A 22,575-nucleotide genomic window follows, 5' to 3' on the forward strand; every position below is an offset into this window, starting at 1 on the left:
GTGGGAGGGGAAAGGCTGAGGCAGAGGCCATGGGAAGCCCACGTAGGAGGAGTTGAGTGAGGCAGGAATTGGTTGGGCTGGGGCTGGAGAGGACAGGTGGGGACCTTCGTCGGAAGGCCAGGCGGCGCTGGCCCTTTGGAGGAATTGGGCTGGGGGGAAGCTTGGTGGTCCCGCGTGGGGTTCCCGTGTCTGTGCACAGGCACACCCACAGCGCACACACTGCCTCTGCTGGTCCTGGAGAGTACGCGACCCTTCGTTTGGGGTCAGTGATTACTGTGAAGCCCCCACTGGCCCCCTCCTCGCTGCTGCTTGCTCTCTTAGAAAAGCTATCCAGAACTTTGTGAAGTCAGGTTCAGAAGAAGAAAGCTAGAGAAAGGTGTCTCCGGGTCCGAATCCAAGTCCGCCCTGTTCTGCTCTGCAGGACTTTGTGTTCTATGCCCCCCGCCTGCGGATTAACAAGCGGATCCTGCAGCTCTGCATGGGGAACCACGAGCTGTACATGCGCCGCAGGAAGCCCGACACCATTGAGGTGCAGCAGATGAAGGCCCAGGCCCGGGAGGAGAAGCACCAGAAGCAGCTGGAGCGGTGAGCGGGCTGGGCTGGGCAGAGGCGGCGCCTGAGCTGGGGACAACCAGGGACTGGGATGCAGCTGCCCCTTGGGTGCTGGGGCTGGTGGCGGGCTGGCTCCAGGCCAGGGCCACCTGTGGGGTGACCAGGCTGCCATGTAGACACCACGCTCCCCTGTAGAGTCTGAGCCTCCTGTGCTGCTTCTTCCCCTCCCGGAAACAGGCAGCAGTTGGAAACAGAGAAGAAACGGAGGGAAACGGTGGAGAGAGAGAAGGAGCAGATGATGCGCGAGAAGGAGGAGCTGATGCTCAGGCTTCAGGACTACGAGGAGAAGACCAGGAAGGCGGAGAGAGGTGGGCCTGCCCGGGCCTCCCTCTGGTGGGGGGGGCCTGTGATGGGAGGACGCACTTGCGGCCAGGGACACACACCGCCATCGAACACCTCCCCAAAGCAGAGACCTGGCGGGGGGCCGGATGAAGTGTCTGGATTGGGGAAGAACTCTGTGCAGGTTCTGGGCTAAATGCTTACCGCGCATTCTCTTCGTGAGGTTCCCCTCAGTCCTGTGGGGTGAGGACCAGGTTAGCACCTTGTTCCTGATGAGGACGGTGAAGTTCAGGGAGGTGTAGTCGCACAGTCATGAGCGTCCTGGCTGTGCCACACTGTCCCTCTGTCCCTCAAACCCTCCTGTGCAGGGGTTTCTGAGGCCAGCGGCCCAAGGGTGTGCAGCCAGGCCCTGGGCGGGAGGGGGCCGTTTCACCACCATGAGGATGGAGCCCATAAGCGCGGGAGAAACCAGCCACCACGTGTCCCCCTCCATGTCCCCTGCCACTGTGTCCGCTGCTCTGCAGCGTTGGTGTGATTCTTGCTCGTGTCCCAGGCGCCCCTCCCCCCGGGTGGGAATTGAGGGCAAGACTGTGGGGGCCTTGGCTGGAGCCTTGAGCAGCCCCGGCTTGTGCCCTTAGAGCTCTCCGACCAGATCCAGAGGGCGCTGCAGCTGGAGGAGGAGAGGAAGCGCGCACAGGAGGAGGCCGAGCGCCTGGAGGCCGACCGCGTGGCTGCGCTGCGTGCCAAGGAGGAGCTGGAGAGGCAGGCGGTGGATCAGATAAAGAGCCAGGAGCAGCTGGTAGGAGTCCACAGGGCCTCAGGATGCTGAATTATGGAGAGGCTGCCTCGGGGGGTAGAAAAAGTGACACCTGCTTTATAATAACGGGTGTCTGGGCTGTAAAGTGATCCCCCTGGGGGCGTAGAGTGGCGGGTGGGAGGGGGCTCTGCGTGGGTGGCAAACACTGCTGGCCGTTGACCAAAACATGTGACCCCTCTTTCACAGGTGCACTGTCGGCAGCACCCTAGAAATAACTTGGGCTTCTGCTCCTTTTCCAGGCCACAGAACTCGCCGAGTACACTGCCAAGATCGCCCTTCTGGAGGAGGCTCGGCGACGCAAGGAGGACGAGGTGGAGGAGTGGCAGCTCCGGGTGAGTGGGGGCGGGGGCGGCGAGGATGAGGCTGGGTCTGCAGGGACAGAGCTGCTTGTTGACTCCACCCGAGCTGTTCAGCCCCCCAAACATCCCCCATCAGGAGCTCGCTTTAAACCCCATGGTGCGGGTGCTCCCAGCAATGGCCATAACCCCTGCGGCAAGCCCTCCTGTCACTCCCAGAGGCTGGTCCCCACAACACGGGCACAGGGAGACCTGGCTCTGCCCCTTGCTGTGCGACAGGATGGGCGGCCTCACCTCCAAGCCTCAGTTTCCTGTAAGGACGCCACAGAGGTTGGGTTAACTGTAGCTGTAACAGAACCGTGCTCCTTCCTTGTGGTGTGACGTCTACCCAGCAGCCCCCACGCCCAGCAGGGATGCACTGTCCTCAGGGGCTGCAGTCAGGCTTGGAGTGGCCAGACTGGGGGCTCCTCTCCCCTGCCCTTTGCCACACTTCCCAGCTGCAGGGGCCCCTTCTGGGAACACCTGGCACCTCACTCCCATCCCTGACCTGAGCTGTGGGCAGAAGGCTTCAGTCCTTAGGGTTTTGCAGAAGCGCTTATTATAAAGTATTAAAAGAAAGAAGCTGATTACAAAACTGCTGCCAACTAAGCCCATTTCCAGAGTCAGGCTGGTGATGTGGTGGGTGGGATTGCGTGTGTAGCTCTGGGAAGTTGGTGGAAGGATTACAGGTGACAGGTGAGAAAGGGCTCGAGCCTGGTGCTGGCGGGAGGAGCTAGATAAAAGCGGCCTCACAGGGAGAGAATAAACCCGGACCCCAAGCGCTCCTGTGCTCTTCAGTGGCGGGAGGGTTTAAGATGTCATTTTTCAAAAATATATGCAAAGAACATACATAAGGATTATCGACATAAAGAAGACATTATGGTCCTTAGGGAAACATCAACACCACCTGGCGACACAGCTCCTCTCAGTCCCCTGGGCACGGTTGATAAACCTTCTCAGGGGACCCAGGTCCCCAGACCCCCTGCACAACGGGGTCACCCGTCAGCAGCCTGGCCCTCAGCTCTGTGCTGCTTCCAGCGGAGGGGAAGGGAGGGTGCGGCCCCCTGCTCTCAGCGAGGACCCTGGGCCTGGCCTTCTCGAGAAAGTGGTCAGACGCGAGGTTCTGCCTGGGAAGGTCTCACTGCCTCTGAATCCGCTTTCAAAGGCCAAAGAGGCCCAGGATGACCTGGTGAAGACCAAGGAGGAGCTGCACCTGGTCATGACGGCGCCCCCGCCGCCACCCCCGGTCTACGAGCCCGTGAGCCTGCACGTGCAGGAGAGCCCGCCGGAGGAGAGCCCGGAGTACACGGGCTACAGCGCCGAGCTGTGCAGCGAGGGCATCCTGGACGACCGCAACGAGGAGAAGCGCATCACCGAGGCCGAGAAGAACGAGCGCGTGCAGCAACAGCTGATGGTGAGTGGCGGGCGCCGGGCGGGGGCGGCCAGGGCCTGGGGCCGGGGCGCAGCGGGCTCACCCACCCCTGCCGCTTCCTCTCGCAGACGCTGACCAACGAGCTGTCCCAGGCCAGAGACGAGAACAAGAGGACCCACAACGACATCATCCACAACGAGAACATGAGGCAAGGCCGGGACAAGTACAAGACGCTGCGCCAGATCCGCCAGGGCAACACCAAGCAGCGCATCGACGAGTTCGAAGCCATGTGAGGCGCACGGCCTCGCGGCCGCAGCCCCAGCCCCGGCCGTGCTCGCTCGCTGGCAGTCCTCCAAACCCGTACCCCTCGCCGCCCCCCAGGTCCTTTACAAAGAGTAGTTATTTCAGTGGGAATGTTCTGGGGCTGCGACCAGTGGCATCTCCCTGGTTTGTCCCCCGATTGTATCATAGTGCCAAACAGGCCTGATTTTTATTATTATTGAATCACTTCCTGTTTTATGCTTGGAGCGGGACTGAATCAAGGAGAGATGCTTGTAAAGTCCGCGTAACTAACTCCATGCTGGCATGTGGTGTGAGATTCAGTGTAATTACACCACATCGTGGCTTATATGCTGTGCCATACTTTTTCTGCATTCGAAATTAGCTGAAATTGATTTCTTGATTTCTATGAAGGATCCATCCTTATGTTTTCTGATGGGTGAAAATTTTGAAAACTGAGTCTGAAGCACTCTCTTCCCACACATGCCCACGCCACCTCCTCCCCGGGCCTCTGGGTCAGTCGACGAAATCCTGTGATCGTGCAGTGGATCACTCAGGGTAAACAATGCAGGAGGATGCTCTAGAGCTGCGGTAAATTTTTCTTTTTTTTGCTTAACAGTTAGAGGCTACCTTGTTGGACCTGCACCTGAATACTGATCAGCTATAGAGTATAGTATTTATATGTAATGATAATACCGGTTTGTAACATTAGTTTAAAAAAGGGAAAGTCTCATTCTGTATATTTTGTTAACTTTTACAGAATAATAAAAGATTTACCTATGAAAAACCCTGTACCCATGGCACTTAATGTGATGTGGCCTGCAGGCGGTAAGGGGCTGATGTACAGCAGTTAATCAGAGCTGGGAGGAGGGGGGTGTTTTTTGACTGTTAGTGGTCGTGCGTGTAATTGACTATGTGCACACCGGCACTTTCTGCCAGAACTGCGTCTATGAGAAGGTCACGCGGGATGTTCGGCTGACCCAGACGCCAGCCGGGACGGCCCCTCCCAGCTGGCCGGTGCTTCCACTGGCAGAACCTGCCCTGACCTCCCGCCGCTCCTGAGCTCGGCCTTGCAAAGCCATTCCTCACACGCCCGGGCACTGCACACGCCGTCCTGGCGTTGCACGTTCTGCTCTGTCCTCGTCCAGCAGCCATGCCGGGTGTCCCCCAACACCCCGCAGGGTTGGCTGACTTCCTCCAGAGATGGTTTTCTTCCAAAACAGAATGGGAGGAATTGACCACCCCTCAGGTTCTGCTTTTCTCTTTGAAACACGCAACAACAAGGCCATGATTTTCATTGACAAGCACAGAGAGGTCGTGGAAACGGGTGAACATTAATTGAAATCTGGTCATTTTCCACATCTCCCAAAGGGCAGATAATCAGCCTGAGACTTAACACCAACATTCATGGTTGTTCTGTTCAACTTACAGAGGGATCTGAAGAAGGGCTGCCCTGCTGTGGAGGGGCTGGGGCCCCTCCCGGCCGTGCACACCCGGCCCTGCAGTCCACCTTCAGGCGCCAGCACCTGGAACTCTTGCTGCCTCAGTGCAGGGTGAGGGTCAGGTCTGTCCACAGATTGGGGCTGGAAAGAACTTTCTGCCATTGGAGCTTTGATTGTGGGCACGCGTCAGCACCACCAGCTGGCTCGTCCTCTGTGACGGGAGCAAGGGGACAGATTAGTGATAGGGGCCAGGGGACACTCGCCATCCCTTCTCTCAGCTTTTCAAATGAGGGCCAGCAGCAAAGTATAATTTTTCTCCTCGACCTAAGCCCCTTTTAATAGGAGTGAGTGGAGAGCCACCTCCACCCCTCCCCCAACAGGTGCTGAGAGCAGGCGGGGCTCGGTGCCAACCCGCCCACCACACCAGGTGCCCTCGACTGATAGGCCTCCCAAACCCAAGGCTGTATCTTTCCCCGCGGTTTAGAAGTGAGGCGAGGACAGCTTTGGGGGGTTGTTTCTTGTAGAGGCAGCTCGACAGTCTTAATGCCACATCACTGAGGCTGTAGACGGGCAGGGAGCCAACCAGCCCAGGGCCAGGGTGGGCGAGGAGAGGTCCCAGAGGAAGGGGTGTGCTGGCTAGTGGTCCCTCCAAATAGGTGGCAGTATAACAGTGACCTCATTTCTCTTCAGTGGTCTCAGGGGCCCTGGGGGTGTAGGCAGGTGTCTGGGGGGCCCTGCTGTCCCCATGAAAAGCCAGTTAGCATTCCTGCTGAAGGACACTGAAAAGCCTCAGCTCCTGGTCCCTCTGTTAATGAAGTCCTTTCCGAACTGCCGGCTTTGTTTGGGTTAAGACGACAGCCGCCCTAAGAGGATAATCCTTCATGACTGACACCAGAAACAAAAGCAAATACTGTACCCAGCCGTTCTGAGGCCTGTAACTCTTGTTCCTTTAGCAGGTCTAAATCTGATTTAAATCGTTCAAGTGCTTTCTTGTGTTTCCGTTTGCTCAGAGGTAAAGAGAAAGAGCTAGACTAAGCGATTTCCATTTATGGTAGGTTAGGCCGATTCAAAGCCGCCTCAGTCACCTACCCTCACAGAAACACTTTTTCTCGTCACGGTATCCACATAGGACCGTCACCAGGCGTCACCTGTGCTCTGTGGGCCCGGTAAAGACCTCAGACAGACTTACTGGAGCCAAGCCTGGCGCCTCCCAGCAGGCGGTCGCTCACGCCGAAGGCGGCCTGGTCCCACACGGTCAGTTCCAGGCTGGACTGCCTCAGCTGAGAAGGGGTTACGCCTTTGAAAACGAAGGAGTGCTTCCACTGGGGACAGGCTTGCTTCTTCAGGACGGGGGACCTCAGTCTCAACCTTTGCTGGTCTGGCAGAGTGAGACAGCTGTCCAGGAAATAGATTCAAAACGCTGTGAGCCCTGCCCTCCCACAGCCTCCTCTCCCTGCTCTTGCTCAGAAAAGGGCTAAACCCACCACTGGACAAAAATCGAAAACAAGGAGTGAGCACAGGAAGCTTGAGATCTGGCTACACGGCCTCTCACTAGGTGTTCCAGATTTCTCTTAGAGCGGACGTCTGCTCCAAATATTAAGTGTGCTTTGGGATTTCAGGCCACGTGGCCCTTGTGTTGGACACCCACCAGGCGCAGCGAGGCTCATCAGGCCTGCTACCCAGGGACCAGGACACTGCACACACTTATCTCATTTAACCCTGTTCTCAGGAAGGTTAATGCAGAAGGGCTCGCTCGCTCGCAGACTTAGGACCAGCTCAGTTCTGCCATCACACTGGCGACTTAGCAATTCCACGTAGTAACAGTATTTCCTTTAGGAGCCACCACTGTGCTAGTACTGGAGTGAAAGGTGCATCATTACTTTTCATCTAAGAGGAGGTGTTAAGCTAAAATGTTTACTAAACACACAGCTTTTTCCATCCCCTTTTTCAGTCACTAGATGCTGATTTACTGATAGAGCAAGGACTGATAAAATTTGGCTTTAGTTTTGGGAGGTTTTAATGGCTGCACCCCCAGCTTATGAAAGTTTTCGGGTCAGAGGTTGAGTCCTCAGGGGCCAGGTCAGGAATTGAATCCGCCCCTTAGCATCCACCCAAGCCGCTGCAGGCAGATTCTTAACCCACTGCGCTACAGCAGCAACTCCTGGGCTTTGGTTTACTGTGGCACCCCAAACCTCAGCCTTGGCACACCCGAGACCTGGGAATTCTTGGAAGCTGGTCTTCCACACACGTTATGTGTGGTTTTCGTAGGAAAGTTTAAAAGAGACAAGTTTAAAGTGGCTTCTTGGTGTTCCTTTACAAAAACCATGCCCTATGACAGATCATCAATAAATAACACTGAACACAACACCTACCCCTTAACAAATGAGTTTAAGGTACCATCCGGCCGCACAGGTAAATTCTTGGCTCCCAGCACGACCAAGCAGAGTTGACTGTTCTGTGATGGCTGATCTCCCGTCCCTGGAAGGAAAGCTGGGATTTACTGTCAACCCCCTAGGGCCACCACCCCAAAACGGGTAGCTTAGCCAGAGCATGTGTTTCAGCCCTCAGAGCCCAAGGGAACAGAGGAGCTCGTCCGGCATCAGGAGGCTCTGCTGCCCCGCTGGACGGTCAGCATGACGACAGCAGGGAAGGGTTTATTTTAAAGCCCAGGGAAGTGAGAGCTGCGGAGAAGACAAGGTAGACGTTTCAGTCAGTTCTAGCAAGTGGATTGGGAGAAAGACCTCTGTTCTAGGGGCCGCTGGTGACCACGGGGTGCTTACTGCCAGGCCGCTGGGGCCCCGGGAGCTCGGCAGCAGTGTCCTCCCATCAGCAGCAAATCCCCACTAACTGGTGGACCTGCACCTGCTGCCACCACTCCGCGTTCTTTCACATGCCCCGCACTGGCGCAGGTTGTGCATCTGCAAGCTCCCTGAGGACCTTGATCTGGCCTCCTGCTGGTTGGCAGTGGCTCCCATGGCCCAGGAGCAGGGAGCTAGTCGCCCAGCTTTGCAGACACGGCAGCTGACACTGACTTGGTTCCCAAGGAGCCAGAGTCCCAACTGTAACGCCGGTGTTGGCCTTCTAGCGGCCCCGGCCGGGACTGTTTCTCCAGAGCCCACGCGAGCTGGCCCCCTGGGAAGAAAGCCAGGGTGGGGGGCAGGTGTCCAAAGAGCCTCACAGGTTTTGCCTGGTTTGGGTCCAAGCTGAGGCCCGAGAAGCGGCGTCCCAGGCCAGGCTTCCCAGGGTTGGTCAGAGTCACTGGAGCGCAGGATCAGTGGGCAGCGGGAAGGAAATGCTGGGAAACTGCCCAACCTCTCGGCCATCTGCTGCTCTAAGCTCTGGGGACAGTGACATGGTGACAGACAAATGTTTGCAGGGCTGGAGGCCACCTACCTCCCTGAGCCTCCTGGGGCTTTCTGGGCTCCGTAGGGAGGACCAGTTTGGCACGGACTGCAAGTTCTCCATTGCTGGGAGGGACGCTGTCTTCGCATTTCTCGGCCTGTGGGAAGAGGTAGGACTTGAGGCAGGATTCCCCAGCCCCCAGAATCTTTTGGGCTCCTGACTGCCTCAGCCCTGTCCCCTCCCGACCTCTCCATGCCCACCCCGCCCCTGCAAAGCCTCTGCAGGCCTGGGAGAGCCGCGGGCAGAGTGGACACACGCCTGTGGCAGGACCGGTCTTCCTTCCATTTGCGGTGACTTCACACCCACCCTCGCCAGCCCCGCATTGCCACCCCAGCCACCGCCCCTCTGCCCGCAGGCCAGCGCAGCCCAGAGGCAACGGGCTAAAGAAAACCTGGACACAACCCGAGTCTGAAACGGTAAATAAAACCAAGACCCCATCGACTCCACTCAGGTTAGGGAGGATCCGAACTACCCCTCCATGCCAGGGGCCACCACAGTCACGGTGGCCCGGCTCAGGGCCCACAGCGCAGGGCTCCCTAGTCTGGGTGAGTTGGCCCCTCCCACCCCAGACCCCCACTGAGGACACGCCTCACCCAGGACCCAGGCGGGACCCGGGGGACCCAGGCGGCTTCTCTGGTCACAAGTGATTTTGCCAGAAAGGGATGCAGAAGGGGCTCAGACAGCCAGGAGTGCAGTCCCATCGGCCTTTCGCCCAGTGGGGTGGGGACAGGACCCTGGGACAGAGAGCAGCCCCACCCTCAGCTTCCAGAAACCCCAGCAACCCCATGGTCCCTCCTGCCAGGGCCAAGGCAGCAGCCCGGGAGGGGCCCGTGCCCAGCACCCGCGTGTCGCTCTCTAAACTGGGAGCAGGAGGGACGCTCTTCAGGCTGGATTTCTGCTTCTCGCCCGCTTCTCAAAAGATGACCAGCCTCAGTGGCAGCCTGTCGTGACCTGAGTCAGGGGTCCTAGGGGTCCTAGGGGGAGAAGGCGGGCAGAGTGCCCTGCATCCCCAGCACGAGATCCTGGGGGCGGGGAGAGCACATCTGGCAGGGAAAATCAGGAGCGCCTTCATGGAGGAGGTGGGATTTCAGCAACGCCGTGGGCAGGCCGTGCACAGGGGAAGGCTTTCAGGTGCAGAGTCCCAAGTGGCCATCCCAGGGCGGAGTGCAGTGCAGAGAAGAGGAAGCTCGGGGATCCAGAGGGTGCGGGGCGGGGGCTACACAGGCCTTAGTGCGCGAAGCAGAGTGGCTGGGCTTTGAGAGGATGCTTCCAGGCCCAGACCTAACCTCCAGTGGCCAGAAACCACACACGTTTCCCAGCAGAGATGTGATGACTCGGAGCCTCCCTGGCTTCGGAGGGGAAACCGGAGATAAAATGGCACCGGGGCCCCGTCCAGGCCCTGCAGAGCCCCAGCCTCCCTGCCGTCCTGGACAGGAGATGGGGGCGCCCGCATTCTTTCCTCCATGACCTCATCCCCGCTCCCTCCCCACCTCGGCCCAGGGCGCAGAAACAGCAGAGCAGCCACGCCAGGAAGCGCAGACCTTTCTCCTCGGCCTCTCCTCTCACCTGCGGGCTCACCCCTCTCCTGGCCTGTCCCACGGGGAACCCCCGCTGGTCAGGGCAGCTCAGAGCACGTGGCCCCTCCTTCTCCCCATTTGCAGAAGGCTGCGCGGTTGGCAATTAGGGTAGATGCTAGCCAGCCTGCGTGTCTGAGCCTGGTCCCACCTGGGGGCAGCCTGACTGGCCATGGGTGTGGTCTCTGGCCAAGAAGGTCAAGGCCACCTTAGCTGACACGAGTGACCCTGAACTGGGAGAAGCAGGTGGACCCACCAGGCTGTCATCACAGAGCTGAACCCGGGCCTGATCCATGCTGGTGTTTGGGCCACACTGCGGGTGGGGCTTTTGGGCCCTTGAACAAACCTGCGCAGGTGAGACTCCCTCAGCCCAACCCCGCGCAGAGAGCCTGGCCGTGGCCTCTTCTCCCTGGGAGCTCCTACTGCGGAGTCCCAGGCGGGCGGGTGTCCCCATGTCCCAGGTCCCAGGCTTCCGGGGTAGGTTTTCTCTTCTCGGATCCCTTTGAAAAGGGAGTTGGGTTCTCGGGGGTGGGGGGTAGGGTGGGGGGGCTTCTCAGTCCCAAACCAGACCTCACCTTGGCCCGGAGCGGGTACCAGCGGAAGGACTGTGTCGCGCTGTCTTCAAAGTCCCACGTGGCCAGAGGAACAATCACTTCTCCAAGAAACGCCCTCCGGGTGAGGGTGCCCAGGTGCCACACAGACACCTGCAGCCGCCGGGTCCCCAGCTGGGCAGGCTCCACCTGGTACTGCAGAGGCGGAGAGAGATGGTCGGCCTGGCTCCCAGGCCCGTGGCTCCCAGCCCACGGCGGCCAGGCCCACAGAACCCAGGATATTTTTAAGCTATTTTTCCCTCAAGTCCTTGCTCTATTTCCAACTCTGCGCTTCACTCCATACTCTGTCTTTAAATTAATCTAATTATTTCTTTCACGTCTACCTGCCCAGCAGTTGAGCCCAGCTAACAGCACTTGTGCTACATCCACTCCATCTCAGATGGAGCTGCTAGGGGTGGGAAAGCTGCTCGAGCCCAGGCCTGCCGTCCTCAGGGCAGCACGGGCATCTCTGCCCGCTCGGCGCTGGGCAGCCCTCTGGACTCCTGCGAAGACAGGCCCGCTCCTCGTCCATCCTCACTGACTGGGGGCCCCTTCCTGACAAATGCGACTATTCCCTGTGCTTGGCTGAGTCTGCTTTCCCATTGCTGTTAGGTCCCCAAGGCCGTGCCTCCAGCAGCCCCCGACCTGCCCGTCTCCACTGGGTACCAAGTACACCAGGGAATGGGGTATGGCACCAGCCTCGTCACCCAGGTCTGCTGTCTCGTGTCCTTCCCAGGCCCCCACAGAGGGGTCAGGTGTACAGGAGGTCTCCCAAGGAGCGTGTAAACTCAGAGGATCAGTCTCTAGATCTTCAACTTTCACAGGCACTTTTCTCAAAACAGGTGAAGACTGGTCCCACGCCCGATATATCACTCCGGTGCCTCATCCCAGGGGTACAAAGGGAGAATTTGAAATACGGGTTTCTGCCAAACTGTTCGTGATGGCTCAGCTTCCTCCCATCATCTCCATCTCATCCGTGTTTCAAGGAAGGTGAAGGCTGAGCCTGTGCTGGGATGTTCTTCACGTGGGATAAAGGCACCGACTGTTTTCAATGCATCTGGAAAGTTCTTCAGGATAAGCAAAATATTCACAATATACTGGATAAAACCAATGGATAAAAATAAGTGATTTCTTCGAGATTCTGGTTGCCTTTTTTTTTTTTCTTTTGCTGCACCCATGGCATGTAGAAGTCCCCCGGCCAGGGATTGAACCTGCACCATAGCAGTGAAGACACGGGAGCCTTAACCACTGGGTTACCAGGCAACTCCACCTAGTGGGTCTTTTAAGGCCAGCAGGCCAGATGGCCCTTGACTGAGAGTTCACAAAAGCCCCTACTTGCCAAGGAAGGCAACGTCCTCTCCTTTCTCAAGCTGGACGCATAGGATCCCTGGGCTGTCCAGTCTTGAGCGCATCTGGAAAATTCTTCCAACTCGGAGCTTCCCACACCCGGCTAGCCGCACTCACCAGACATCCTTCCCAGTTCTCCATCCTGAATCAGCGGGGGACAGCCCCCCCAAGACCTCTGCTCTAAACCACAAGCCACATTTCTCAGCACCAAAGAAAATGAAAACCCAATTTCTCTCGAAAATTTTTTGCACAAAATGACTGTATCTCTCAAGAAAGAAGAAGAAACTTCGCTTTGTCAGATCCTATTTACCAGATAGTCAGGCACTTTAAAAAGATAGTAACTTGGTAGTTTCATTTCCAGGGTACCTTGCTTGAGAACACCTCTGAGATAGTCATAAAAATTCAACAGGGCAAACCAGTTTTAGACGTGGAGAGGCAGCCAATTTCTTTTGCACCGTTTTCTCGCAAATCATTGATCAAACACCATTCCCAAGTCCAGCAGACTCTGCACTTTTCGTGGACAAAGGCTGAAATTTATGTTCAGCCAACTTGCCACTGATTGACAGAGGCCCGCAGAAATGCTTAAGGGCCGCCACTGACATTTCCCCGACGCAAGAGCTTGGAAGGGCCACCCGCTGGACGCTGGCCCCACGGCCCGGCCGGGCATGGGCAGACGCGGCACGTGAATATTTGTCCCCAGGTACCTTCAAGGTCTCCTGGAAGGTGGGCTCCACCGTGTTCTTCTGGACTCCGGTCTTGCGTTTCCCCTGGGACGACCTGTCAGGCAGCAGGTAGGTCTTTACGTACCTAGTGGCCAAACCGACGGGAGAGGCGAGAGCTCAGCGGGGGCGGTGGGGGGGTTCAGGAGGGGACCAGCCCCGCCTCCCGCCACCTCTGGGGTTGAGGGCAAGGGCCTGGTGGCCGCCACGGACAGTGAACAGGGACAGTGCTGCGTGCGCAGCCCCTGGTTTGCAGCCTCTGGCTGTAATTCTCTGGAATGTCCCGGGGTGGGGAGTGAAGCTCCCCGCTTTCCCCGTGTCCTACTCCTGGAACCCGTGTCGCTCATCCCGTCGCTGGGTGACAACCAGGGGACAGTGGTTTCCAGGGCTCGGGAGGTGGCGGGGGGGAGGTTTCTAATCCACCAGGCAGAGGGCCGCGTGCCAGCTGGCCCTCCCTCCACCACCCTCTTGCCCTCAACCTGCCGGAAAAGAGAGGAGATAGAAAGAGCACGCCTGACACCCACGGGGCCTCGAAGAGTCTGGAGGCTGCCGAGTCTGGAGGCCCCGCTGGCCCAGGAGGCATGACGAAGGCCACCTCTGCACACGCCCTCTGCCCTTTCCCCCGAAACCTGCCCCAGTCCCATCCCGGTACCCGGGTCCTTCCTGGCACCTCCCGCAGCTTTACTGATGACAATGACGCCACTGGCCCAGGTCTTATCCCCACAGGCCAGAAACAAGTTCAACTGTCCCAAAGCAGAGAAGGAAGCCTCCCTCCATCCGGACCCCTCCTGGAGCCCCAGCCTCGGGCCTCCCCGCACTTTCTGTTCAGCGTCTTAGAAAAGGCCTCCAGGCTCGTTGGCACCATCACCTCACTGTTGACTTAAATGTCACAAGACTCATCCCAAGACTTCACACAAATAAAACAGGAGACAATAAAACAGATCTGTATGGCATGCTCCTGTGGCTCAGCAGATTAAGGACGCGATGTTGTCTCTGTGAGGACGCAGGTTGGATCCCTGGCCTCGCTCAGTGGCTTAAGGATCTGGCGTTACCGTGCGCTGTGGTGTAGGTTACAGACACAGCTTGGATCTGGCATTGTTGTGGCTGTGATGTAGGCCGGCAGCTGCAGCTGCGATTTGACCCCTAGTCTGAGAACTTCCATAAGCTGCAGGTATGTCTGTAAAAAGAAAATACATAAATTAATCTACATATGTGAAAGCATTACAATAAAATACATGCCCATGTATCTTGTTGGTTTATTGTGTTAAGTCCTATTTCTTTTTTCCTTCTTCTTTTTTGGCCACACCTGTGGCATATGGGTTTCCCAGCCAGGGATTGAATCCCAGCCAGAGCTGTGACCTACACCACAGCTGCAGCAACGCCAGACCCTCAACCCACTGCACTGCAGCAGGAACTCCCTCTGTTTCCTTTCTGATCAACTCTCTGGATGTTCTGTCCTTTACTGAAATTATTGCCATGCCCACCTATTGCTGCAGAACTATTTCTCTCCCTTCGATTCTACTTCTTCTTCTTCTATCTTGATGATCTGTTATTAGATGTATAGACATTTATAATTGCTCTATCATCTTGCGCTACTGGACCTTTTATTAATATACAACATCCTTAACCTTTTGTAACTTTTTTTTTGCTTTTTAGGGCCACGCGCACAGCATATGGAGGTTCCCAGGCTAGGGGTGGAATCAGAGCTACAGCTGCCACCTACACCACAGCCACAAGAATGCCAGATCTGAGCTGCATCCGCCACCTACACCACAGCTCACGATAACGTCAGATCCTGAACCCACTGAGCAAGGCCAGGATGGAACCCGAGACCTCATGGTTCCTAGCCGGATTCGTTTCCGCTGTGCCATGACGGGAGCTCCTGTAACCCTTTTTAGTTTAAATCTATTTTGTCTGCTATGGGTACAGCCACCCCTGCTCCCTCTTGGTTACCGTTTTCGTGGAACCTCTTTCCATTTGGAGCCAAAGTGAGTATCTTGCAGGCGACAGATAGCTGGAGCCTGTGTTCCTATCCGTTCCGCCAATTTCTGTCTTTTGATGGGAGAGTCTAATTCATTTACATCTAATGACTGATAAGCGCTTGTGTCCTTTGCTGTTTCTTTTGCCTTATAGCTTTTGTGTTCCTCACTTCTGCCTTACTGTATTCTCTTGCGTTTAGTTGATTTTCTTTGGTGAAATGTTTAAATTCCTTTATTTGTTTTGTTTTGGTTTTAGAGCTATTTTTTTTTTTGTGGTTACCAAGGGGATTATATTTAATATCCTATAGTTATAACACTAATTTGAAGTCACACCATCTCAACTTCAATAATGTAAAAAAACCCTGAGCTCCTTCTTAGCTCTATCCTCATCTCTTTCCATCGTTGATGTCGCAGAATTACATCTGTGTACATTTAGGACCAAAACCACAAATTAATAATTTTTTTTTTTTTTAAGGCACACCTGTGGCATATGGAAGTTCCCAGGCTAAGGGTCACATCAGAGCTGCAGCTGAGGTCTATACCACAGCAACACCACATCTGAACTGCATCTGTGACTTATATCATAGCTTGTAGCAATGCCAGATCCTCAACCCACTGAGCAAGGCCAGGGATCGAACTCACATCCCCATGGACACTATGCCGAGTTCTTAACCTGAGCCACAACGGAAACTCCACAAAGTAATAATTCTTTTAAACACATTAGTCTCTTAAATTAAGTCAAAAACAAAGTGTGGAGTTACAAACCAAAATGACAGTAAGAGAGTAATAATCCTCTAAAATGTGTCCTAAACCGTGGATGGAACTAGAACCTCTCATACTAAGTGAAATCAATCAGAAAGAGAAAGACAAATACCATATGATATCACTTATGTCTGGAATCTAATATACAGCACAAATAAACCTTTCAGCAGAAAAGAAATGCATGGACTTGGAGAACAGACTTGTGGTTGTGGAGGGGGAGGGAGTGAGATAGACTGGGAGTTTGGGGTTAATAGATGCAAACTATTGCATTTGGGATAGCACAGATGCTGTATAGCACAGGGGACTATGTCTAGTCACTTGTGATGGAACATGATGGAGGACAATGTGAGAAAAAGAACGTATGTGTGTGTGCGTGTGTGTGTGTGACTGGGTCACTTTGCTGTGCAGTAGAAAATAGACAAAACACTGTAAACCAACTATAATGGAAAAAATAAAAATCATTAAAAAAAAAAAGGAAAACACACGTAAGAATACCTACCCAGTAGTATTCTTTTTATAAGAATTAAATGAGTTAAATAAATAAATAGTAGCATTACCACTGTTAAAATAATACTAGCTTTTCTAATTGCATGTGTATTTGCTTTTACTGCCTTTTTTCATATCTTTGATTTACTGTCTAGCATCCTTTTATTTCACCTGTAGGATTATCCTGAGCATTTCTTACAGGGTAGGTCTGGTGGTAGCAAACTTCCTCAGCTTTTATTTAGCTGAGAGCCTTGTAATTTCCCCCTCACTTTTGAAGAACACTTTTGGCATTTTTTTCTCTTAGCGTTTTGAATATATTGACCCACTGCCTTCTGGCCTCTAAAGTTTATGATGAGAAATCTGCTAAATCTCATTGAGGATCCTTAGTAGGTGATGACTCACTCCTCGCTTGCAGCTTCAAGATTCTCTCTTTGTCCTTATCTTTCAAACATTTGTTTATCATGTATTTTGGTGCAGGTCTCTTGTGAGCTCATCATACTTGGAATTCGAAGAGCTTCTCTAAAGTTCACATTCATGTCTTTCATCAAACTAGGGAAGTTTTAGGCATTATTTCTTCAAGTAATCTCTCTGCTCTTAGTGCTCTCTCTTCTCCTTCTGAGACTCCTGAGATGTGTTTGTTGGTCCACATCGTGGTGTCCCAAAGTTCCCTTAGATTCTGTCTGCTTTTCTTTAATCTCTTTGCTTTCTGTTCCTCAGAGTCAGTAATTTCCTTCATCCTATCTTCAAGTTCATCTATTCTTTCTTTTACGTGGTCATATATGCCTGTGTATCCCTCTAGTGAACTTTTCATTTCAGCTATTATAGTTTGCAGCCCAGAATTTCTTTCTGATTTCTTATTCGGTTTTATATCTCTTTGTTGATATTTTTATTTTGTTCATACATCATTTTCTTGACTTTCTCCACATCTTTCTTTAGTTCTTTGAGCATCATTAAGTCAGCTGTTGTAAAGTTTTTGTCTAGTAAACCTGCCCTCAGATCTCTTTCAGGGACAGTTTCTGTTGATTCACTTTTTTCTTTTGAATGAACCATCCTCTCCTATTTCTTTATATGCCTTGTGATTTTTGTTGTTGTTGTTTTGCACTGAATATATGTGTCTAATAATATGTTAACTCTGGAAATCAGATTCTCCTCCTTCTCTAGGGTTTTCTGTATTTTGTCATTGTTTTTTTATCAAGTTATTAATACATTTATTGTTTTGGACTGTCTCTGTGCCAAAGATCCGCCAGAGGTATAAAATTAAGGTCTTCTCAGATCTTTTCTGGGCATGTCTGATCACTCTTTAATTTTTCTTATATCTGTGGTTACTTTTGAATGTTCTGGTTTTAGTATCTGGCCCCCAAAAGGGAGAAAGAGAGAAAAATGAAGAGGGGACACAAATGAGGAACTGGCCCTTTACATACATTGTAAATCACTTCATCCCAAAGAAGAGGAGATTGCAGCAGTGGGGAGAGGTGAAGCAACGACAGCTGCCTGCCTCTTTGCAATTCTGTGATCAGAAGCAGTAATCAGAGAACAGATCCTTGATATTTGAAGGACAGGATCCTTTTTGCCCACGCTGCCTCCTGCATGTGGTATGCAAGCTGCTGCTCCTGCTGCCCATCAAGGGGGTGGGGGGGGATGGGTAGCTAATACTGTGCTAAGAGCTGAAGCTGGCTGATGTTAACCCCAATTTACCATTCGAGCCTTTGCCTGGAAGTTGCAAGTCTTCCAAAGAGTCCAGAATTCCAAAATAGTTCCATCAGACGGATTCTGCCAGTTCAATTGTTGTCCATAGAGGGAGATGGATTCCCAAGGCTTTCTATACTGCCATCTTTCAGAATCCTCTCTGGACTAGGCTTTTCTTTTATAAAGTAATGAGTCTTGTTCTAGCAGGCATTCCACTGACTGGAAACTCGGTTTGATCCTATCAAGGTTTGAGTTTTGAGCCTATCAAGGTTTGAGTTTGTGTAGGGTGAGTAGCTCTGGTGCTAGTGAAGCTGTAACCCCAAGCATTATCTTTTCTAGGGTTCACTGAATGTCCCACTCCACTCTGGCTGGTCAGAATGCAAGTCTTTCCCAGCACTGCGCAACTCTCAGATTTTTCGTTCAATTCACAACTCCCCAGTAGCTGTCCTATGGAGAGATCTCATGAAATCTTGTCCTGCATCTGAGCAGCTTAGTTTGGTCAAAGCCTCAAGGGACCCTATGAGGAGTTTAGGTCCCCTTCTCTAGATACGTCCCACCTCACCTGCTTAAGAATAATACTTGTTGAATGTTTATTATGTTCTCCATGCTGTTCTGAGGGCTTAATATGAGCTAGTTCAGGGAAACACAACTATCCTTTGAAGTAGGTGCTATTAAAAGCTCCATGTTATAGTGAGGACACTGAGATATGGAGAAGTTGAATAACTTGCCCGAGGTCCAACCATGTACATGGCGCAGCCAGTGCCCAGGTCCAGACTCTCAACCACTCGCTATAGTCCTACTGAGAATTATGGGAGAGGCCCAATACGTTTAGAAGGTCAAGGATTGAATAAATGTAGCTGATGGGATTGGAGATGAGCCGCAAGAGTGGACAGAATTGTGATTTCTACCTGTGGGAGTAGCGCAGGGGAAATAGTCCCAGCACAAACATGAGAAAAGCCTCATACTTATGAAAGTCAGCGGATTGTTTTAGAACAGTGAGTATTCCAATTGCCCTGAAGCAGAAGGTATAGGTAGGAGAATTACAGAAGTTAAGACTAGAAAGGAGTCATCAAAAAATGGGCAGAAGATCTAAACAGACAATTCTCCAAAGGAGACATACAGATGGCCAAAAAGCACATGAAAAGATGTTCAACATCTCTCATTATTAGAAAACCACGATGAGGTACCGCCTTACACCAGCCAGAATGGCCATCATCCAAAAGTCTACAAACAGTAAGTGCTGGAGAGGGTGTGGAGAAAAAGGAACCCTGTTACACTGTTGCTGGGATTGTAAACTGGTGCAACCACTGTGGAAAACAGTTTGGAGATTCCTCAGAAAACTGAAAATAGAACTACCATTTGATCCAGCAATCCCACTCCTGGGCATCTATCCAGAGAAAACCAGGACTCGCAAAGACATACATACTCCGGTGTTCATTGCAGCGCTATTTGCAATAGCCAAGACATGGAAACAACCTAAATGTCCATCAACAGAGGAGTGGATCCAGAAGATCTGGCACATATACACAATGGAATATTACTCAGCCATTAAAAGGAACGAAATAATGGCATTTTTAGCAATATGGATGGACCTAGAAATTATCCTGCTAAGTGAAGTCAGTCAGACAATGAGACACCAACATCAAATGCTTTCACTGACATGTGGAATCTGAAAAAAGGACAGAGTGAACTTCTTTGCAGAACAGATGCTGACTCACAGACATTGAAAAACTTATGGTTTCCAAAGGAGACAGTTCGGGGGGTGGGGGGATGCGCTGGGGGTGTGGGATGGAAATCCTATAAAATTGGATTGTGATGATCACTGTGCAACCATAAATGTAATAAATTCATTGAGTAATTAAAAATTAATAAATAAAACCAAAAAAATGGGTATAAGGGGGCGGGGGGAAAAGACTAGAAAGGAGGGCTCTCTTACAGAGACTCATAAGCACCACAGCAGTGCACTTAATTTGCTGGTTCTAAGGAGCTACTGAAGGTTTCAGAGCAAAGGGTGAGATGGATTGGACCAATGATCCATTCCTTTCCCCTGGGTGGTACTGAAATTATGTGCTAAAAATGTTCCATGTTGGGAAAAAGAAAAAAAAAAGGCCAAAATGTGCTCCTTAACCTTAAACTGTACATAAAATCAATTCCAAAATAAGAAAACCAATTCCAGTTCTAATGTGAGAAGAGCTAGGTGTGGAAAAACCTCTAAGAAAATAAATAATGTATTTACATCCTTCAGGTGGAATTCCCCTACAGACTCAAAAAGCAGATATTTTAAAGGAAAAGAAGGGTAAATTTGACATTATCAAATTCTCTATCAGAAAAGTCATCATAAACAATGTTTTAAAGCAAGTAACAGCCAGGAGAAGACTTGTAAAATACCTTTAACCTCTGAAGAATTAAACTGAAAGTGGATTTTTTTTAAAAAACTAAACTTGGGAGTTCCTGCCATGGCCCAGTGGGTTAAGAATCAATTGCTGCAGCTCAGGTTGCTGTGGAGGTGTGGGTTTGATCCCAGCCCAGCACAGTGAGTTAAAAAGATCCGGTGTTGCCACAGCTGTGGTATAGGTCTCAGCTGTAGCTCAGATGCAGGCTCTGCCTTGGGAACTTTCAGTATGCAGCAAGTGTGGCCATTTAAAAAAAAAAAAGGCCTCCTATAAAAAATTTTTTAAATGACAATTCGATAGAAAAATGGACAGGAGTTCTCATTGTGGCTCAGTGGGTTACAAACCCAACTAGTATCCATTAGGATTCAGGTTCGATCCCTAGCCTCACTCAGCGGGTTAAAGGGTCTCGTGTTGCCACAAGCTGTGGAGCAGTTCGCAGACGTGGCTCAGATCCCTCATTGCCATGGCTGGGGTGTAGGCCTGTGGCTGCAGCTTCAATTTGACCCCTAGCCTGGGAACTTCCATATGTCACAGGTACAGCCTTAAAAAATTTTTTTAAAAAAAGCAAAAAATGGAAAAAAAGGAAAATGAACTCCAAGCAGTTAATTCAGAGAGGAAGTTGCTCCTCTTTATTATTAATAAAGGGAAACGCATGTTAAAACAATGACGAGACACCACATCTACCAATTGGAGAAAGACTAATCTTTTTGTGTGACAGGATTTTGATTTTATTTTTCCTACATGGGAAGTCACATTTCTTTATACCATTTATAGAACTTCATCTTTTCTGCTTTTTTTTTGTCTTTTTTTTTTGTCTTTTCTAGGGCTGCACCTGTGGCACATGGAGGTTCCCAGGCTAGGGGTTGTTGAATCAGAGCTACAGCTGCTGGCCTATGCCACAGCAACACCGGATCCTTAACCCACTGAGTGAGGCCAGGGATCGAACAGGCAACCTCATCGTTCCTAGTCGGATTCGTTAACCACTGAGCCATGATGGGAACTCCTTTTCTGCATTATTAATACCCCCTTGATCATTTAAGTTCCCCCATATGCTAAGGACCGTATCTGGACTTTAGATTCTGCTGCATTGACCTCCGTGTCAATCCTTGCATCCATAGCACATGGTCTGAATTACTAAGGTTTTTTTTTTTTTTTTTTAATTTAGGGCCACACCCTTGGCATATGTAGGTTCCCAGGCTAGGGGGTCAAGTTGGAGCTTCAGCTGCTGGCCTACACCACAGCCACAGAAACACCGGATGCAAGCTGTGTCTGAGAACTACATCACAGCTCACAGCAACACCAGATCCTTAACCCACTGAGTGGGGCCAGGGATCAAACCTGCAACCTCATGGATACTTGTTGTGTTCATTACTGCTAAGCCACAATGGAAACTCCTGAATTATTAAGCTTTGTAACAATTCTTGGCATCTTTTTTATTTCTGTTGCTTTTTTCTTCTTGTTTGGTTGGTTTTTTTCTAGGGCCGCACCTGTGGCATATGGAGGTTCCCAGGCTAGGGGTCCAATCGGAGCTGTAGCCACTGGCCTACACCACAGCCACAGCCACACAGGATCCGAGCCATGTCTTCAACCTACACCACCACTCATGGCAACACCAGATCCTTAAGCCACCGAGCGAGGCCAGGGATTGAACCTGCAACCTCATGGTTCCTAGTCGGATTCACTAACCACTAAGCCATGACAGGAACTCCTATTTCTGCTGCTTTTTACAATTGTCTTGGTTAATCTTGGACTTTTACTTTTCCATATGAACTTTAGAATCGGTATGTCTATCACCTTAGGTCGAAACTTAGACTGAGAAACTTACGGGTTGCACTTTTTCTTCTTTTCTTCCCCGTAGGCAAGATTCTTACAGGCCTGGATGCAGATTTCTAAAGAATGAGCTCTGAAGCAATAGCGAATGGCAAATTCTATCTCTCCAGTGACATGCGTGTTGTCGAAATTGCCCATCTCTGTACAAGTGCTGTTGATGCTAATTAAACTGCCCTGAAATACAAAATGACAAATAGAAAAAGTTACTTCACAGTTACTTTTGTTGGCAGTTCTGGTTTCAAGATATCCAATAAGTCACACTGCACACAGAGCATGCATCCTGACTCAGGTTAAGTGAATAACGCAGCAGCTTGTCCTTTGCAAAGTAAATGGCCACATGCTCTGTCCCAAGGGGATGAGGAGTACCCTGGGAAGGGCCTGTCTTGCCCAGATACGGCGTTTGCTTAGCGATAAACGTTACACAATGCCATTCTTGGACACAAACCACTTGGGAGGAAGTGGACTCTCTGTGTGCAATTCTGCAAAGACAACTTTCCAAGGGCAGGTAATATCCACGGCAGGAACAGCCCAGTGGAAAACAGCCCAGTGGCCAAGGGGGTGGGAAGCCAGGAGAGCTGGACTCAAACGTCAAAGTCTAAACGGAAAAATTAACACTGTTCCCATCGGGTTAAGATGAGGAGCAAATGAGAAAAAAGCACATAAAATATGCA

At 51.7% G+C, this 22,575-nt stretch overlaps 2 protein-coding genes and 1 long non-coding RNA gene across 9 annotated transcripts in view; 2 read left to right on the forward strand and 1 right to left on the reverse strand.

The window, feature by feature from the left end:
• The window catches only part of EZR (ezrin), a 46,329-nt gene extending 41,848 nt beyond the window's left edge, over nt 1–4,481 (forward strand). The window contains exons 9-14 of the mRNA XM_047769831.1: nt 422–585; nt 790–920; nt 1,530–1,690; nt 1,948–2,040; nt 3,209–3,457; nt 3,544–4,481. Coding sequence (XP_047625787.1) covers nt 422–585; nt 790–920; nt 1,530–1,690; nt 1,948–2,040; nt 3,209–3,457; nt 3,544–3,708 — 963 coding nt within the window. The 3' untranslated portion in view covers nt 3,709–4,481. The remainder of the gene's footprint in view (nt 1–421; nt 586–789; nt 921–1,529; nt 1,691–1,947; nt 2,041–3,208; nt 3,458–3,543) is intronic.
• Nucleotides 4,482–5,009: 528 nt separating this feature from the next.
• Nucleotides 5,010–22,575, reverse strand: part of SYTL3 (synaptotagmin like 3) — a 92,801-nt gene continuing 75,235 nt past the window's right edge. For all 7 annotated transcript variants that reach the window (XM_047769828.1, XM_047769826.1, XM_047769827.1 and 4 more), the window contains 7 exons: nt 21,900–22,078; nt 12,754–12,856; nt 10,688–10,858; nt 8,530–8,635; nt 7,509–7,614; nt 6,326–6,531; nt 5,010–5,347 (listed from right to left, as the gene is read on the reverse strand). In XM_047769828.1, coding sequence (XP_047625784.1) covers nt 5,238–5,347; nt 6,326–6,531; nt 7,509–7,614; nt 8,530–8,635; nt 10,688–10,858; nt 12,754–12,856; nt 21,900–22,078 — 981 coding nt within the window. In that variant the 3' untranslated portion in view covers nt 5,010–5,237. The remainder of the gene's footprint in view (nt 5,348–6,325; nt 6,532–7,508; nt 7,615–8,529; nt 8,636–10,687; nt 10,859–12,753; nt 12,857–21,899; nt 22,079–22,575) is intronic.
• Nucleotides 12,606–22,091, forward strand: LOC125121517 (uncharacterized). The gene is made up of 2 exons (XR_007133484.1): nt 12,606–12,840; nt 21,933–22,091. It is a non-coding gene; the product is annotated as an uncharacterized LOC125121517 (long non-coding RNA).

This window comes from Phacochoerus africanus, chromosome 2 (genome assembly GCF_016906955.1).
Source record: "Phacochoerus africanus isolate WHEZ1 chromosome 2, ROS_Pafr_v1, whole genome shotgun sequence".
Lineage (NCBI taxonomy): Eukaryota > Metazoa > Chordata > Mammalia > Artiodactyla > Suidae > Phacochoerus > Phacochoerus africanus.